We start from the raw sequence: 15460 nt of genomic DNA, 5'->3' as shown, positions 1-15460 counted from the left end.
ACTAAAAAATGAGGGGCGCCTGAGTGGCTCAGTCAGTTGAGCTTTGGGCTCTTGATTTCGGTTCAGGTCATGATCTCACGGTTTGTGAGTTCGAGCCCCGTGTCAGGCTCTGAGCTGACAGTGAGGAACCTGCTAGGGATTTTCTCTTTCCCTCTCTCTGCCCCTCCCCCACCCACGTGTGCTCTCTCTTTCTTTCAAAACAAATAAACTTCAAAAAAATATAAAAATAAAAAATGAGAAACAGCCAGACAGGAATGCCCTCAACTTTCTGCCACTACCACCTCCAGACTCCCCACCAAATACACCACCCTTTCATTCCCAGTTACAACCCTAGATCTCCTCTCCTCAGGGTAACTGTTCTCCTGTGTTCTGTATCCCAGCTCTGCCCCATTCTCTTCCCCTTCTTTCTGCTATAACTCAATCTCTCCTTTCTATCAGGTCCACCCAAAAGCATTTACACATGCTCCCAATTTAAAACGCGAAAGAACACCCTCTCCAACCCTATAACCCCTCCAACTAGTGCTCACCTTTTCCCTCCCCTGCATATCGAGACTTCTTCCAAGGTTTCCACTTCTTCATCTCCTCTTCAGCACCCCACAGAAACTGCTGTAGCAAAGTTCACCAGTGACCTCTGTCATTAAGTCCAACCAAAGGACTGGTGAGGGGAGACTGGGAGTAGAGGACTTAGAAATTTTCATCTGGTTCCCATGACTACTGCCGGAGTTCTTATTTCCTTGTGAATGCTTTGCTTTTATTAAAATAATAATTCCCATGACCACCCACAAGCAGTTTTTAATCCTCCTCTTCCCTGAAGGTTCAAATGCTACTGACGCCCTGGGCCAGCCCCTCTTTGAGATGTGTCACTGTAGTCTCCTTTCTGGCCCCTTCTCGGCAAAGCCCCCTTCCGCCCATGCTTTTAATGATGGCTTCCTCAATGTTCTGTTCCACCTTTTCCACTATATACTGTTTCTTTGGGGGGATTTTACCCAGACCAAGACTCCAACTGTAGCCAATATGTTGATGACTCCCAGCCTTCTGGGTTCAATTCGGATCTCTCTCCTGAGTTCCAAACCCACAGATCTAACAGTCTCCTCAGAAATCTCTACTTGGATGCCTGCAGCCACCAAAATCATCATACTCAAAACCAGAATCATCATTTTCCTTCACCAAACCTATTCTTCTTTCTACTCTACCTAACTTAGGAACCACCATCTATCCATGCTCAACCCAAAAACCTATGAGTCTTACTCTATTGATTCTGTCCCCTAAATCTCCCTCCAAATTCACATTTCTTCATCCCTGGGCCACCTTCTTTTCTCACCTGGATCACTGCAACCACTTCCTAACTGGCCTCCCAATCATTTGCTACATTCCAGCCAGAGTGAGCTTTCAAAACCAAAACTGAATATGTCATCATCCTCCTTAAGATATCTCATTAGCTTCCCCCTTATTTCTCGGATTGTCCAAACTCAACATAGCTACAGAGCTTCATGACCTGCACGCTGACCCCTAATTGCTGCCCAGCCTCACCTCCCACACTCCCTTCCCACAATTCTCTCCAGTCACCGCGAAAAGCTATCAACTGCCCCTTGTCTCCAGGCCTATGGCACTTAGCGGACCTTCCACTTGGAATGCCCTCTTCCCTCTACCCCTCCTCTACAGCTGCTGGACTAGCTCCTCATCCTTCAACTTTCAGTTCAAAGGTCACATTCTCCAGGAAGCCTCCCCTTCAGCTAGACTTGGCTAGTTCCTTTATTGTGCATCCCCCTTATCACCCCCATGATATGTAGTTCACCTGTCAGACTTTGTCCTGCTTGCTATGGCTGTTTATTTCATGTCTGTCTCCTGAGAGCAGGACTAGGTCTCTCAGTCACCACTTCATCCCCAGTTTCTATGACAGGGCTTGGTGCAGGGCATATGTTCAATAGATAAGAGGAAAGTGCAGTCTTTGCCCTCAGTTCTTGGCCTACTGAAGCTGCAAATAACAAAAATAATTAGAATATAATAAAGTAAGTGCTTATAATCAATTATGTATGTGTGTAGATGCTTGTGGGTTGCTATGGTCTGAATGTTTGTGCCCCTCGAAAGGTCTTATGTTGAAATCCTATGCCCAATGTGATGATATTAGGAAGTGGGACCTTTAGGAGGTGCTTAGGTCATAAGGGTAGAACCTTCATGAATGGGATTAAAGTTCTTATAAAAGAGGCTCCCCAGAGCTCCCTAGCCCCTTCCACCATGTGAGAATAAACAAGAAGTCTATGACCTGGGCCACACTAGCACTCTGATCTCTAACTTCCACACTCCAGAATTGTTAAGAAAAAAATTTCTGTTTATAGGCCATTTAGCCTGTGGTATCTTGTTCTAGCAGCCCAAATAGACTAAGCCATGGATATATGTGGACATGGATATGTGGATGTGAAACGCTGAAGAAACCTAACTCACCTTCTGGCTTAGCCAAGAAAGTTCACATAAAATCGATGACATTTGAACTGGCTTATTATTCATTCCAGTCATTCAACAAATAACTCCTGGGCACCTACTTGGTGCCAGGCATTGTTCCAGGCACCAAGAATACAGCAGGAAATAAGACAAACAAACAAAAATAAGAAGAAGAAAGAAAAGACAAAGAAGAAGAAAGAAAAGAAGACAGACATTGTCCCTGCCTTCCTGGAGCTTATTCTAGTTGGGGTAGACAGACAGGGACGTTAAATTCCAACAAATAAGATAATTTCAGGAAATGATACATGCTTTGAAGAATATAAAACTCTGTAGGTGTTTACCCAGATGGCGGCAGAAGGCTGCATGTGTTCTGTGTGCCAACATCAGGGCTAACCTGTGGAGGTGTACAGGGATATATAACTTGAATGACAGGGTGGAGCCTACCGCTCAAAGATCTGGAGGAAGACAGCTTTCAGCAGAGGCAACAATGAGACCCACTGATTCAAAGAACAGAAAGAAGGCCAGTGGGGCAGATACACAACGAGTATTTATATCTCCGGCCCAGACCTCATCCCTGAACTCCAGAATCACAGAACCAACTACCAACTGGACATCGCCACTGGATGTCTAGAGTCATTGTGACCTCCATCAACCTGGGTTCCCCTCCAAACCCAACCCTTCCCATTCTAGTAAATGACAGTTGCATTGTTGCATTTGCTCAAGCCAAAAACCCCAGAGTCATACTTGACTCCACCCCATGCCCAATCCATCAATAAATCTTCTTGGGTCCACCTTCAAAATATGTCCCAAACCCGAGGGCTTCCCATCACCTCCCAGGCACCTCAGTCTGTGCTGAAGTATTTGGATCTTAGCCTTTGTGCAAGGCAGAATCACGGAAGGTTTTCCAGGACAGGACAGAGAAGTGACACTTGCCGTAGGGGTGTGTTGGAGTCAGCTCACACCAGTTCACAAGAGCCAACTGGAAAATTTTCAGGAATGTTGCCAGATGGTTGACATCACAGTGACAGCATGAATTTGGCCACGGTAAGACTACTTATACCACAGATACTGGTAAACATTATAGAGCAAGGCTCCCCCCTCCATGCCCCCCCCCACTCTCTCCTGGCCATCAGAATGCTCAACATTTACCAGCATACAACTGCATGTGCAAGTCTGTATTACAGAAAGACCCTTCTTGTGTCATCGGGTGTGTGATTCTTATCTCTATAGGTGTTTACGTTTGCGAATACACGTTAGCACCCGAAGAACCTTTCCCACCATATATCTGCCTGCTTGCCTGAACTCAGTAAGGGAGCACTAGATTGGGAGCATCTGAAAAGAGGCTGTTGGCAATGATGCAGGTGAGAGATGAAGGCACCAAGCATAGGAAAGAAGCCAGTGGTCAGAGAAATCTAGAAATAGGACGAATAGGCTTTGTCATTTACTCTGAGAGAACTAGATTCCTTTCCTTCACACCACTCCTCAGTTTGTAGTCACAGACCCATTTCTGTGATTATTCTTTAACATGTCTTCCTGTCTAGACTGTACATCCCCTGAGGGCAGGGGCTGTGTGTCTGCCCAGCACTGTAGCCCCAGAGCAGGGCCCAATGCTTACACCTGCACAGCCTTACTGACGAGTCATTAAATGAAGAACGGAAGACGAAGTAAAGGAGAAGGAAGAGTCAGTAATAACGCTCAGAAGAAGAAACATGGGAAAAAGAATAAGTGTGGCTAGTGGTTCAGAGGGAAGGAAATGTTGATTTCAAGTGCCCGGGACTATCCAGGCAGTGGCATCCAGCTACCAGCTGGAAATATGAGTCTTAAACTTAAGAGTCTTGGGTCTGAAAGAGACCTTCCTGAGTATGACATGCAACCCTTCCCTCTTCCTTTAGAGTCTGAATTGTCACTAAAGGAGTGTCAACTTCCCTCTCTTAAGACTCACCCGAACCTCGGCCTCCCGTGGCCTCCCATTAAGGTCGCACTTGGACCCGTTGCCATAGGTCTGGCTGTGGTAGCGTTTCAGACGATGCTGCTTGGAGGCCTGGGGAGGACATCAAGAGGGAGGGCGGGGGCAGAAGAAAGACAGCAAAGAGAAAAAATGGCACTTTGTCCTAATGGCCACCGAGCCCCAAGCAACATGTCAGCTAATCTTGACCCTCCCCTTCTCGTTAGGGCTCTGAGTCTACAGCCAGGACCCCTTTCTCTCCCAACCCCAAACTCCTGCCACCTTGGCTGTCTCATCATCCCAGTCGAAGGCCGATTGGTAGTAGCCGAGATAGAGGACTTCACCTTTGATCTCTGAATCTACAAGAGAAACCACAGTGAAGCACCGTTACTCCCTTCTAAGAGGACTAAGAGGGAAGGGGACTGGGGAGGCAGGTCACCTTCTATGAAGTGTTGCTGAGGGCTTAGGGAAAATGTAGGCATGAGTCACCTTCCATGTGGTACTGCTGGATGTGGCGTCCGTAACAGAATTCATATGTCCACCAGTCCTTGGTCTGACAATTAAAAAAAAAAAGAACAATCAAGGGGATAGTGTGCAGATGTCTCTGCTTGGAACCTGAATCTCTCCTAGCTCCAAGACACAAAACCTCTCATCTACTTCTCATCCCCTCTGCTTCCATACTCAAGTCTCCAGATTCTCAGTGACGAGGAAGGGCTGCTTTCCTTCTGTGACTGAGAGAAATGCCTCTAAAGTATGTTTTTCACCTGTGCTCTTTCCACGCCTCCCTTTTTAAAGATTTTTTTTAAAAATCCTTCTTCGCCTTTTATAAAGATAAGAAATCATGGTATCCTTGAAGCACCTGGACCAGGAAAATTTGAATATTCAAATATTAATTGAACTTCTACAACATTCCTTGTGCTGTTCTAGCCACCGGGGATACAACTGTGAACAAGATAAATTCTCTGACCTCATGGACTCATATTCCAGTGCTGGGACTCAGACTAAAAAAAAATAAATAAATAAATAAGCTGATGATTCAGTTAATAAGATGATTTCAGATCATGAAAAATGCCATGATGAAAATAAAATAGGACACCGGCAGAAAGTGACGGGGGCAGGGGGTGACTTTACCAGGAAGGCTTCTCTAGGAGAATGTCCCTCCTACCCTACAGTGACCCTCTTTAGGCACCTCAATCTTGGCTTAACCATCACTCTGAGGTCTTCTGTCCTAACCCTCCTCTACACTCAGCAAAGTGTCATCAGTGGTTGCAGGATTCTTTGCTTCTGTACAATATGTCTACTTGTCCAATGGCCTTTTTAACCCCCATAGGTCCTCTCGTCCCTCCCCATTCATGGGCACTCCGGTTCCCAGATAGATAGCTAGTTCCCAAGCCCTCATTCCATTCTTCCCAGCCCCTTTCACCTTCAGCAAGCAAGGAGCATCTTTCATTGGGCTCAACAGCTCAGGGATCCCAGGCCCTCGGTAAGCAGGTGCCTCCTCCTCCCTTTCACGCTGGAAGTGAATAGCTCCAGCTGGCAGGCGACATTCATAGCGCTGTTTGTACTTAGAGGAGACAATCACCACGTCCGAAGCTTGGCTCTGGGAAAGACGGAGGTTCGGGGGGCAGGGAGGCAAAGAGAGGCTGGGATCAGAGAGAACAACGAGATCCCTCTTCGGATCCTGGGGAAGAGCCCAGTCAAGTCAGAATGAGCCACAAGTCTTCCAGCTGTGTTTGGCGGGTGAGGGGAACGAGCACTCGCACTTCTCTCCCGGGAGGAGTCTGGGTGCTTCTATCTGGAACCGAAGCTGACAGCGGGAAGCCCCACCCCTCCCAGTCCCTAGCCCCAGGGGAATGGGTCTCCGTCTACCGTCCTTAGGAGTCATCGTAAAACCCCTACCTACTCCTCCCGATTCTTCTTAGGCGCCCTATGCAGACTCCACAGCGGCCCTTCTTCCTCTATCTTTCCCCCCCTTCCCCTTGCCCCAGATCCTCGCCCTTCCACGCCTCCACACCTGCCCTCCCATGACAGGCAACGGCAGGATCTCGATCCCATAACGCATCTCACTCAGTTCCTCTAGATTCAGGCTTCCGACACCGCCGGCCAGAGTTGTGGGTAACAGGAGCCCCAGAAGTAGCAGCCCCAACAGGCTGGACAGCAGCGTTTCCGCCGCCATCTTTCGTTCACCTTCTTACTCGGGGCAGCTCCTTCCGCCCTAAACCTGGCAGCGGCCTCACCCCGCCCACGAACGCCGAAAGGTCTCATTGGTTGAATGTTCTGTCCCTCTTACCTACCCAATTCCCATTTGTAAACGTGGCTCCAAAACCCTCCGGGAGGTGGATCACGATGATAAGCAAAACCACTCACTGCTCCTGATTGGTCAGAGATGCCAACCAATCATCGAGGAGCTCAGACCTCCTCCCACCCCCCCCCCCACCCCTCCCCTCCCACCCCCTGTTCCAGAGAGGTGAGGTCTAACGCCCGGGCTCTTTGAAGCAATCTTTCTGTCTTCTTCCAGGTGTCACGCGCATCTCTTTTTCTTTTTTTTTTTTTAAGTGGTTTCTTGCATTGTAGACTGCTCCCGCCAGGTGGAGGATTGAGACCGATGGGTGGTGCATGCAATACGCCTGAAAGTTACTTAATACTTGTTGCAAAATAATTATTATTTGGCACAAAAACAGACGTTAAGATCAATGGAACATAATAGAGAACCCAGAAATGGACCCAACAAACGTATGGCCAACTAATCTTTGATAATGCAAGAAAGAGTAGCCAATGGAATATAGACAATCTCTTCAGCAAATGGTGCTGGGAAAACTGGACAGCGACGTGCAGAAGAATGAACTTGGACCACTTTCTTACACCATACACAAAAATCAACTCAAAATGGATGAAAGACCTAAACGTAAGACAGGAAGCTATCAAAATCTTAGAGGAGAAAGCAGGCAAAAACCTATTTGGCCTCAGCCACAGCAACTTCTTACTCAACATGTCTCCGGAGGCAAGGGAAACAAAAGCAAAAATGAACCTTTGGGACCTCATCAAAACAAAAAGCTTCTGCACAGCGAAAGAAACAATCAGCAAAACTAAAAAGCAACCGATGAAATGGGAGAAGATGTTTGCACATGACATATCAGATAAAAGGTTACTATCCAAAATCTATAAAGAATTTATCAAACGCAACACCCCAAAAACTAAGTGAGGAAAGGGGCAAAAGACATGAATAGACACTTCTCCAAAGAAGACATCCAGATGGTGAACAGACACATGAAAAAATGCTCAACATCACTCATCATTAGGGAAAAGCCATATTGAGATAATACCTCACACCTGCAGAATGGCTAACGTTAACAACTCAGGCAACAACAGATATTGGCAAGGATGCGGAGAAAGAGTATCTCTTTTGCACTGCTGGTGGGAATGCCAACTCATGCAGCCACTCTGGAAAACAGTATGGAGGTTCCTCAAAAAATTAAAAATAGAACTACCCTACGACCCAGCAATTGCACTACTAGGTGTTTATCCAAGGGATACAGGTGTGCTATTTCAAATGGGCACATGCACCCCAATATTTATAGCAGCGCTATCGACAATAGCCAAAGTATGGAAAGAGCCCAAATGTCCATCAATGGATGAATGGATAAAGAAGATCTGGTACGTATATATTTATATATATTAGGTGTATAATGGAGTATTACTTGGCAATCAAAAAGAATGAAATCTTACCATTTGCAACTATGTAGATGGAACTAGAGGATATCATGCTAAGCAAAATTAGTCAGTCAGAGAAAAACAAATATCATATGACTTCACTCGTGAGGAATTTAAGGTACAAAACAGATGAACATAAGGGAAGGGAAGCAAAAAGAATATAAAAACAAGGAGGGGGACAAAACAGAAGAGACTCTTAAATATAGAGAACAAACAGAAGGTTGCTGGAGGGATTGTATGTGGGGGGATGGGCTAAATGGGCAAGGGGCATTAAGGAATCTACTCCTGAAATCATTGTTGCACTATACGCTAACTAACTTGGATGTAAATTAAACAATAAATAAATTTAAAAAACACAATTATTATATAAAAACATTCCTCTTTTCTTTTTTTTATTTATTTTTTATTATTATTTTTTTTATTTAAAAAAAAATTTTTTTTTCAACGTTTATTTATTTTTGGGACAGAGAGAGACAGAGCATGAACGGGGGAGGGGCAGAGAGAGAGGGAGACACAGAATCGGAAGCAAGCTCCAGGCTCTGAGCCATCAGCCCAGAGCCTGACGCGGGGCTCGAACTCACGGACCGCGAGATCGTGACCTGGCTGAAGTCGGACGCTTAACCGACTGCGCCACCCAGGCGCCCCAAAACATTCCTCTTTTCATGTATACATAAAACTTCAGGGCAATCTTGTAATCTGTGTCAAAACCTTTCTACATGATCCTACAGTTGTCCTCCAATAAAATTAGCCTAAAAAATTGTGAAGGCCTCTGGTTAAAGGATGGGGGTTGAGGGGCGCCTGGGGGGCTCAGTCCTTAAGCATCGGACTCAGGTCATAATCTCATGGTTGGTGAGTTCCAGCCCCAAATCTGGCTCTGTGCTGACAGTGCTGAGCCTGCTTGGTATTCCCTCTCTCATTCTTTCTCTCTCTCCCTGCTGCTTTCTCTCTCTTTCTCAAAAATAAATAAATAAGCTTTTAAAAAAAGACTTGGGTAAGAGAAAGGGAAAGGAGACAACGGCAGCAACATTTCAGAAGGTAGAAAATAAGTGGAGGAATGGTAACTGGCTTAGCAACCTGAGAAATTGATTTCTAAACAAAGTTAAATAAAACTCCTGTGGGGAGTCTGACCATTCCAAAAAAGAAATCCCAAAGATACTCTCATCAAGGTTCTCTTAACGAAATAGACGAAAGAATCCTACAGTTAAGCCTTTGGCCTACACGTCCTAACTTTCCCACTGTCTTTCCAATCAGCTTTTTAATATCTTCACTGTAAACTATAAGCAGGCAGCCAAACACCATTAGAGATTTAAGGAAATCCTGTAACATGCAGGAAAGAAACCAAAATAAGAAGAAAGGAAAGCAATTTAGAAGAAACAAGTTGCAAGGGAGAAGAAAATTTTAAATCAAAATTCCATCCTTAATATTCTCAGAGAGATACTATATTGCATCCATAAAATAACAACAGGAAGCTATTTAGAAAGTAACTACTAATAAGATAATCAAAAAGAGCTCTTGGAAATCAAAACCTGGATAGCAAAAATAAAAATTCAGTAGAAAGACTGGAGGATAAAATTGAAAATCAATTTTGCTCTACTTTTTTTTAAATTTTATTTTTTATTTTTTAAAATTTGCATCCAAATTAGTTAGCATATAGTGCAACAATGATTTCAGGAGTAGATTCCTTAATGCCCCTTACCCATTTAGCCCATCCCCCCTCCCACAACACCTCCAGTAACCCTCTGTTTGTTCTCCACATTTAAGAGTCTCTTCTGTTTTGTCCCCCTCCCTGTTTTTATATTATTTTTGTTTCCCTTCCCTTATGTTCATCTGTTTTGTCTCTTAAAGTCCTCATATGAGTGAAGTCATATGATTTTTGTCTTTCTGACTGACTAATTTCACTTAGCATAATACCCTCCAGTTCCATCCATGTGTTGCAAATGGCAAGATTTCATTCTTTTTGATTGCCGAGTAATACTCCATTGTATATATATACCACATTTTCTTTATCTATTCATCCATCGATGGACATTTGGGCTCTTTCCATACTTTGGCTATTGTTGATAGTGCTGCTATAAACATGGGGGTGCATGCGTCCCTTTGAAACAGCACACCTGTATCCCATGGATAAATGCCTAGTAGTGCAATTGCTGAGTCGTAGGGTAGTTCTATTTTTAGTTTTTTGAGGAACCTCCATGCTGTTTTCCAGAGTGGCTGCACCAACTTGCATTCCCATCAAATTTGCTCTACTTAAGGAGAATAATCCTTAATAAAAATTAGAAGACCAGTCCAGAAGGTTGAATATCTGAATCATGAGAGTTCTGCTAATTTAATTTTTTAATGTTTATTTATTTTTTGAGAGAGACAGAGTGAGAGCAGGGGAGGGGCAGAGAGAGAGAGGGAGACATGGAATCTGCAGCAGGCTCCATGCTCCGTACTGTCAGCACAGAGCCCGATGTGGGGCTCAAAGCCACAAACTGTGAGATAATGACCTGAGCCAAAGTGGGAGGCTTAACCGACTGAGCCACCCAGGCGCCCCAAGAATCATGACAGTTGTAGAAAGAGAACAAAGAATCAGAAAGCAAGAAACAATTAAAGCAATTATTCAAAAGTATTCCCCTGAAATGAACAACTGAGTCTCTAAATTGTAAGGGCACACTGCCCAGCAAGATAAGCCAGGCCCACACCAAGACATACCAATATAGAATTTCAGAACATTGGACACGGAGAAATAATCCTAAAAGCTTCCAGAGAGAAAGAACAAGTTGTATACAAGGATCAAAAATCAGAACAGCGTTAGGCGTACCAACTCATCCATACTGTATGGTAGAAGACAATGAAAAAAATGCCCTAAAGACTTCAGAGATTGTAATCATCTGACACAGATTATAAAATAATTATGCTTACTCTACTTAAAGAAATAAAAGAGAAAATTGAAAATACATTAGAAAACAGGAAACTATAAAAATGATGTAACATATTTAAATAGAGTTTCTTTTTCTATTTTTTAATGTGTTTTATTTATTTTTGAGTGAGAGCATTGTGGTAGTCTGGAAGAAATTGTGGGGGTATACATGGAACCTATATTTTATAATAGTTGAAGCAAGATGATAAATACCTGGAGATTCATTATAGTTTACTTTTGATTGAATTTAAAATTTTTCATTTAAATTTTCTTTTAGAACACTTAAAAAGCAGTTTAGATTTGGCTGAAGACAGAATTAATGAACTAGAAAATACATTGTAACAATTTATCCAGAATGCAATACAGAGGAACAAGGAAAGGAATATGAAAGAGAAAATAAGACATACAGAGAGTAAAGTGAGATACATAACGAATCGGAGTTGGAGACGGAGTAAAAGAGGGGTGCCTGGGTGGCTCAGTTGCTTGAGCATCCCACTCTTGATTTCGACTCAGGTCATGACCCCAGGGTTGTGGGATATAGATAGATAGATAGATAGATAGATAGATAGATAGATAGACAGACATAGACAGATACATAGATAAAAGTTTAAAAAGGAGTAAAAGAGAATGAAATGAAGATAAAGGTCAAGTGTTTTCAAGAACTAATGAAAGATACAAACCTACAGATTCAAGATGCCAAATGAATTTCAAGCAGAATAAATGAAAACCAGTCTACACACAGACATATCACAGTGAAATTGAGTAACATTAAAGAAAAACAGCAGATCTAGAACAATTTAATTTTAGTCATTGACCTCCCAATGTGTACGTTATTATTTTGGTGTGTTTTTGTTCTATCTTTTTTTTTTTTAAATGTTTGTTTCTTTATTTTGAGAGAGAGAGGGTATGTGTGAGCAGGGGAGAGGTAGAGAGAGAGGAAGAGATAATCCCAAGCAGGCTCCATGCTGTGAGCAGGGGAGGGGTAGAGAGAGAGGAAGAGATAATCCCAAGCAGACTCCATGCTGTCAGCACAGAGCCCGATGCAAGACTCGAACTCACCAACCGTGAGTTCATGACCTGAGCTGAAATCAAGAGTTGGATGCTTAACTGACTGAGCTACCTAGGCGCTCCTCATTCTATCTTAATAGTTATTAAACTCCCAGAAGACATTAGTATGTTTTTTACTGCCAATGATCATGCAAGATTTTTTAAAAAAATTTTTAATGTTTATTTGGTTTTTAAGAGAGAGAGAGCATGACAGGGGAGGGGCAGAGAGAGAGAGGGAGATACAGAGCTGGATGCTATCAGCACAAAGCCCGACTCGGGGCTCGAACTCATGAACTGTGAGATCATGACCTGAGCCAAAGTCAGACACTCAACCCACTAAGCCACCCAGGCGCCCCAATCATGCAAGATTTTTACCTATTCTCCATTTCATTCCTTCTTACATCTCAGACCTTCCATCTAGAATTCTTGTCCTTTTGCCTGAAGTACATCTTTTAGGATTTTCCTTAATGACAGCCTGCTGATTGCAAACCTCCTGGGTTTTTTGTTTGTTTGTTTGTTTGTTTGTTTTGAAAATATTTATATTTTGCCCTTATTATTGAAATAAATTTTCACTAGCCGTAACATTCCCAGTGGAAGTTATTTTCTTTCATCTGAAGATAACATCTATAGGGTGTTCTGGCTTTTATTGCCATTGAGAAGTCAGTTTTCAGTCTAACTGCTGCTCCTTTGAAGATAATCTGTCTCTCTGACTGCTTTTCGTCTAATTTTATTTTTACTGTGGTAAAATTTACACGCACAGGCCTTATATGTTGTAGGTCAATGAGTTTTGAAAATGCATACGCCTGGGGCGCCTGGGTGGCGCAGTCGGTTAAGCGTCTGACTTCAGCCAGGTCACGATCTCGCAGTCCGTGAGTTCGAGCCCCGCGTCAGGCTCTGGGCTGATGGCTCGGAGCCTGGAGCCTGTTTCCGATTCTGTGTCTCCCTCTCTCTCTGCCCCTCCCCCGTTCATGCTCTGTCTCTCTCTGTCCCAAAAATAAATAAACGTTGAAAAAAATTAAAAAAAAAAAAAAAAAAGAAAATGCATACGCCAGGTAACCCACACTCTGGATGCTTTTAAAGAGAAAGCGCTGCTTATCAAACTATGTCTTCCAAGCTTCACATCAACCCATCTACACTTGACCTTAGCCAAAAGGCCGAGAAGCGATACATCAACCCTTCTATATATCACAGTGATACTGGAGCTGCAATTCTGAAGAACATTTTATTTTTTTAAAATAGACTTTATTTTTCAGAGCAGTTTTAGGTTCACCAAAAAATTGAGCATGAAGTACAGAGAGTTCCCATATAACACCTGTTCTCACACATGAACAGCCTCTCCTACTATCAACATTCCACACTGAGTGGAACTCTTGTTATAATCAATGAACCTATTCTGACACATCGTCATCAAAGTTCACAGAACTTCATTTAATGAATTCTAGCTTATAATTATTTCTTTCATTGATGGTGTTGTATCTAAAAAGTTACATTAGTATTCACTCTTTGTGTTGTGAATTCTGAGTTTTGACAAATGTATGATGACACAAATTTGCCATTAATAGTCTTACGCAGAATGGATTCACTGCCACAAAAGTCCTCTGTGATCATTTTATTCATCCCTTCTTCCTTCTTAACTCCTGGTAAATACTGATCTTTTTATTGTTTCCACAGTATGCCTTTTCCACAATGTCATATGGTTGGAATTATACAGTGTGTAGCCTTTTCAGATCAGTCATATGCACTTACGCTTTCTCCAGGTCTTCTCGTGACTTGATAGTTCCTTTTTCTTACTCCTCAATAATATTCCATGCCTGGATGTACCACGATTTATTTATCTGTTCACTTACTGAAGGACACCTTGGTGACTTCCAGGTTCTGGCAGCTATGAGCAAAGCTGCTATAAACATCTGTGTGCTGGTTTTGTGCACACAAAAATTTTCAATTCATTTTTATAAATAGCAAGGAGGGCAAATGCTGGATTGTATGGTAAGAAGATGTTTAACTTTGTAAGGATCCACCAAACTGTCTTCCAAAGTGGCTATACAACTTTGCACCCCAACCAGCAATGGATGAGAATGCCCGTTGTTCCTCGCTGGCATATGGAGTTGATAGTGCTCTGGATTTGGGCTATTGTAATAGGTTTGTAGTGATATCTGACTGCTGTTTTAATTTGCAATTCTGTAATGACCTCTGACATGGAGTATTTTTTCATATGCTTATTTGCCACCCATGTATCTTCTTTGGTGAGTGTCTGATCATGCCCTTTTCCCAATTTTTAATCGGGTTGTTTGTTTCTTATGGTTGAATTTAAGGGTTCTTTGTATATTTTGGATAACCTCCCTTTATCAGATAGGTCTTCTGCAAATTCTTCTCCCAGTCTATGGCTGACTTCTTATTCTCTTGACATTGTCTTTCAAAGAGCATAATTTTTATTAAAAATTTTTTAATGTTTATTAATTTTTGAGAGAGGGGAGAGTGCAAGCTGGAGAGGGGCAGAGAGAGACAGAGGATCTGAAGCAGACTCTTCACTGACAGCAGAGAGCCCGATGTGTGGCTCTAACTTGTGAACCATGAGATCATGACCTGGGCCACCCAGGCACCCCAAAGAGCATAAGTTTGTAATTTTAAATGAATTCTAGCTTACAATTATCTTTCATTGATGGTGTTGTATCTAAAAAGTTATTGCTATACCCAAGGTCACCTGGATTTTCTCCTATGTTATTTTTTAGGAGTCTATCGTTTTATACTTTACATCTAGGTTTGTGATCCATTTTGAGTTAAAATTTATGAAGGACAGAAGATCTATGTCCAGGTTCTTTTTTTTTTTTTTTTTTTTTTTTTTTTGCATATGGATGTCCAGTTGTTTTGGTACCATTTGTTGAAAAGACTAAATTTTCTCCATTGTATTACCTTTGCTCCTTGTCAAAGATCAGTTTAGCATATTTATTTAGGTCTATTTCTGGGCTTTCTATTCTGTTCCATTGACCTATTTATTTATTCTTTCTCCAATACAACCATTTTTTTTAATGTTTATTTTGGAGAGAGACTGTGTGAGTGGGGGAGGGGCAGAAAAAGAGGGAGACACAGAATCCAAAACAGGCTCCAGGCTCTAGCTGTCAGCAGAGCCTAATGTGGGGCTCAGACTCACAAGCCGTGAGATGATGACCTGAGCCAAAGTTGGACACTTAACAGACTGAGCCACCCAGGTGCCCCTATAACTGTGTTTTGATTATTGTCATTTTACAGAATATCTTGAAGTCAAGTAGTGTTAATCCTCTATGTTCTTCTACTCCAATATTGTGCTAGCTGTTCTGGTCTTTTGTTTCTCCATGTAAATTTTAGTATCAGTTTGTCAATATCCACAAAATAATAATTGCTCATATTTGGAGCAGGATTGTATTGAATCTATAGATCAC

The 15460-nt window shown here is 42.6% G+C and overlaps 1 protein-coding gene across 4 annotated transcripts in view; it reads right to left on the bottom strand.

The window, feature by feature from the left end:
- The window catches only part of OS9 (OS9 endoplasmic reticulum lectin), a 30944-nt gene extending 24357 nt beyond the window's left edge, over positions 1-6587 (bottom strand). For all 4 annotated transcript variants that reach the window (XM_047065151.1, XM_047065153.1, XM_047065152.1 and 1 more), the window contains exons 1-5: positions 6399-6587; positions 5808-5984; positions 4874-4937; positions 4667-4743; positions 4382-4480 (exon numbers count right to left, since the gene is read on the bottom strand). In XM_047065151.1, coding sequence (XP_046921107.1) covers positions 4382-4480; positions 4667-4743; positions 4874-4937; positions 5808-5984; positions 6399-6560 — 579 coding nt within the window. In that variant the 5' untranslated portion in view covers positions 6561-6587. The remainder of the gene's footprint in view (positions 1-4381; positions 4481-4666; positions 4744-4873; positions 4938-5807; positions 5985-6398) is intronic.
- Positions 6588-15460: the final 8873 nt, after the last annotated feature.

The sequence above is a fragment of the Lynx rufus genome, unplaced genomic scaffold (assembly GCF_022079265.1).
Source record: "Lynx rufus isolate CCGP_SWC_20201006 ecotype Redwood Valley unplaced genomic scaffold, mLynRuf1.p SCAF_7, whole genome shotgun sequence".
Taxonomy (NCBI): Eukaryota; Metazoa; Chordata; class Mammalia; order Carnivora; family Felidae; genus Lynx; species Lynx rufus.
Note: the sequence above shows the minus strand (reverse complement) of the source record. Positions and strands in the feature narration are given on the sequence as shown.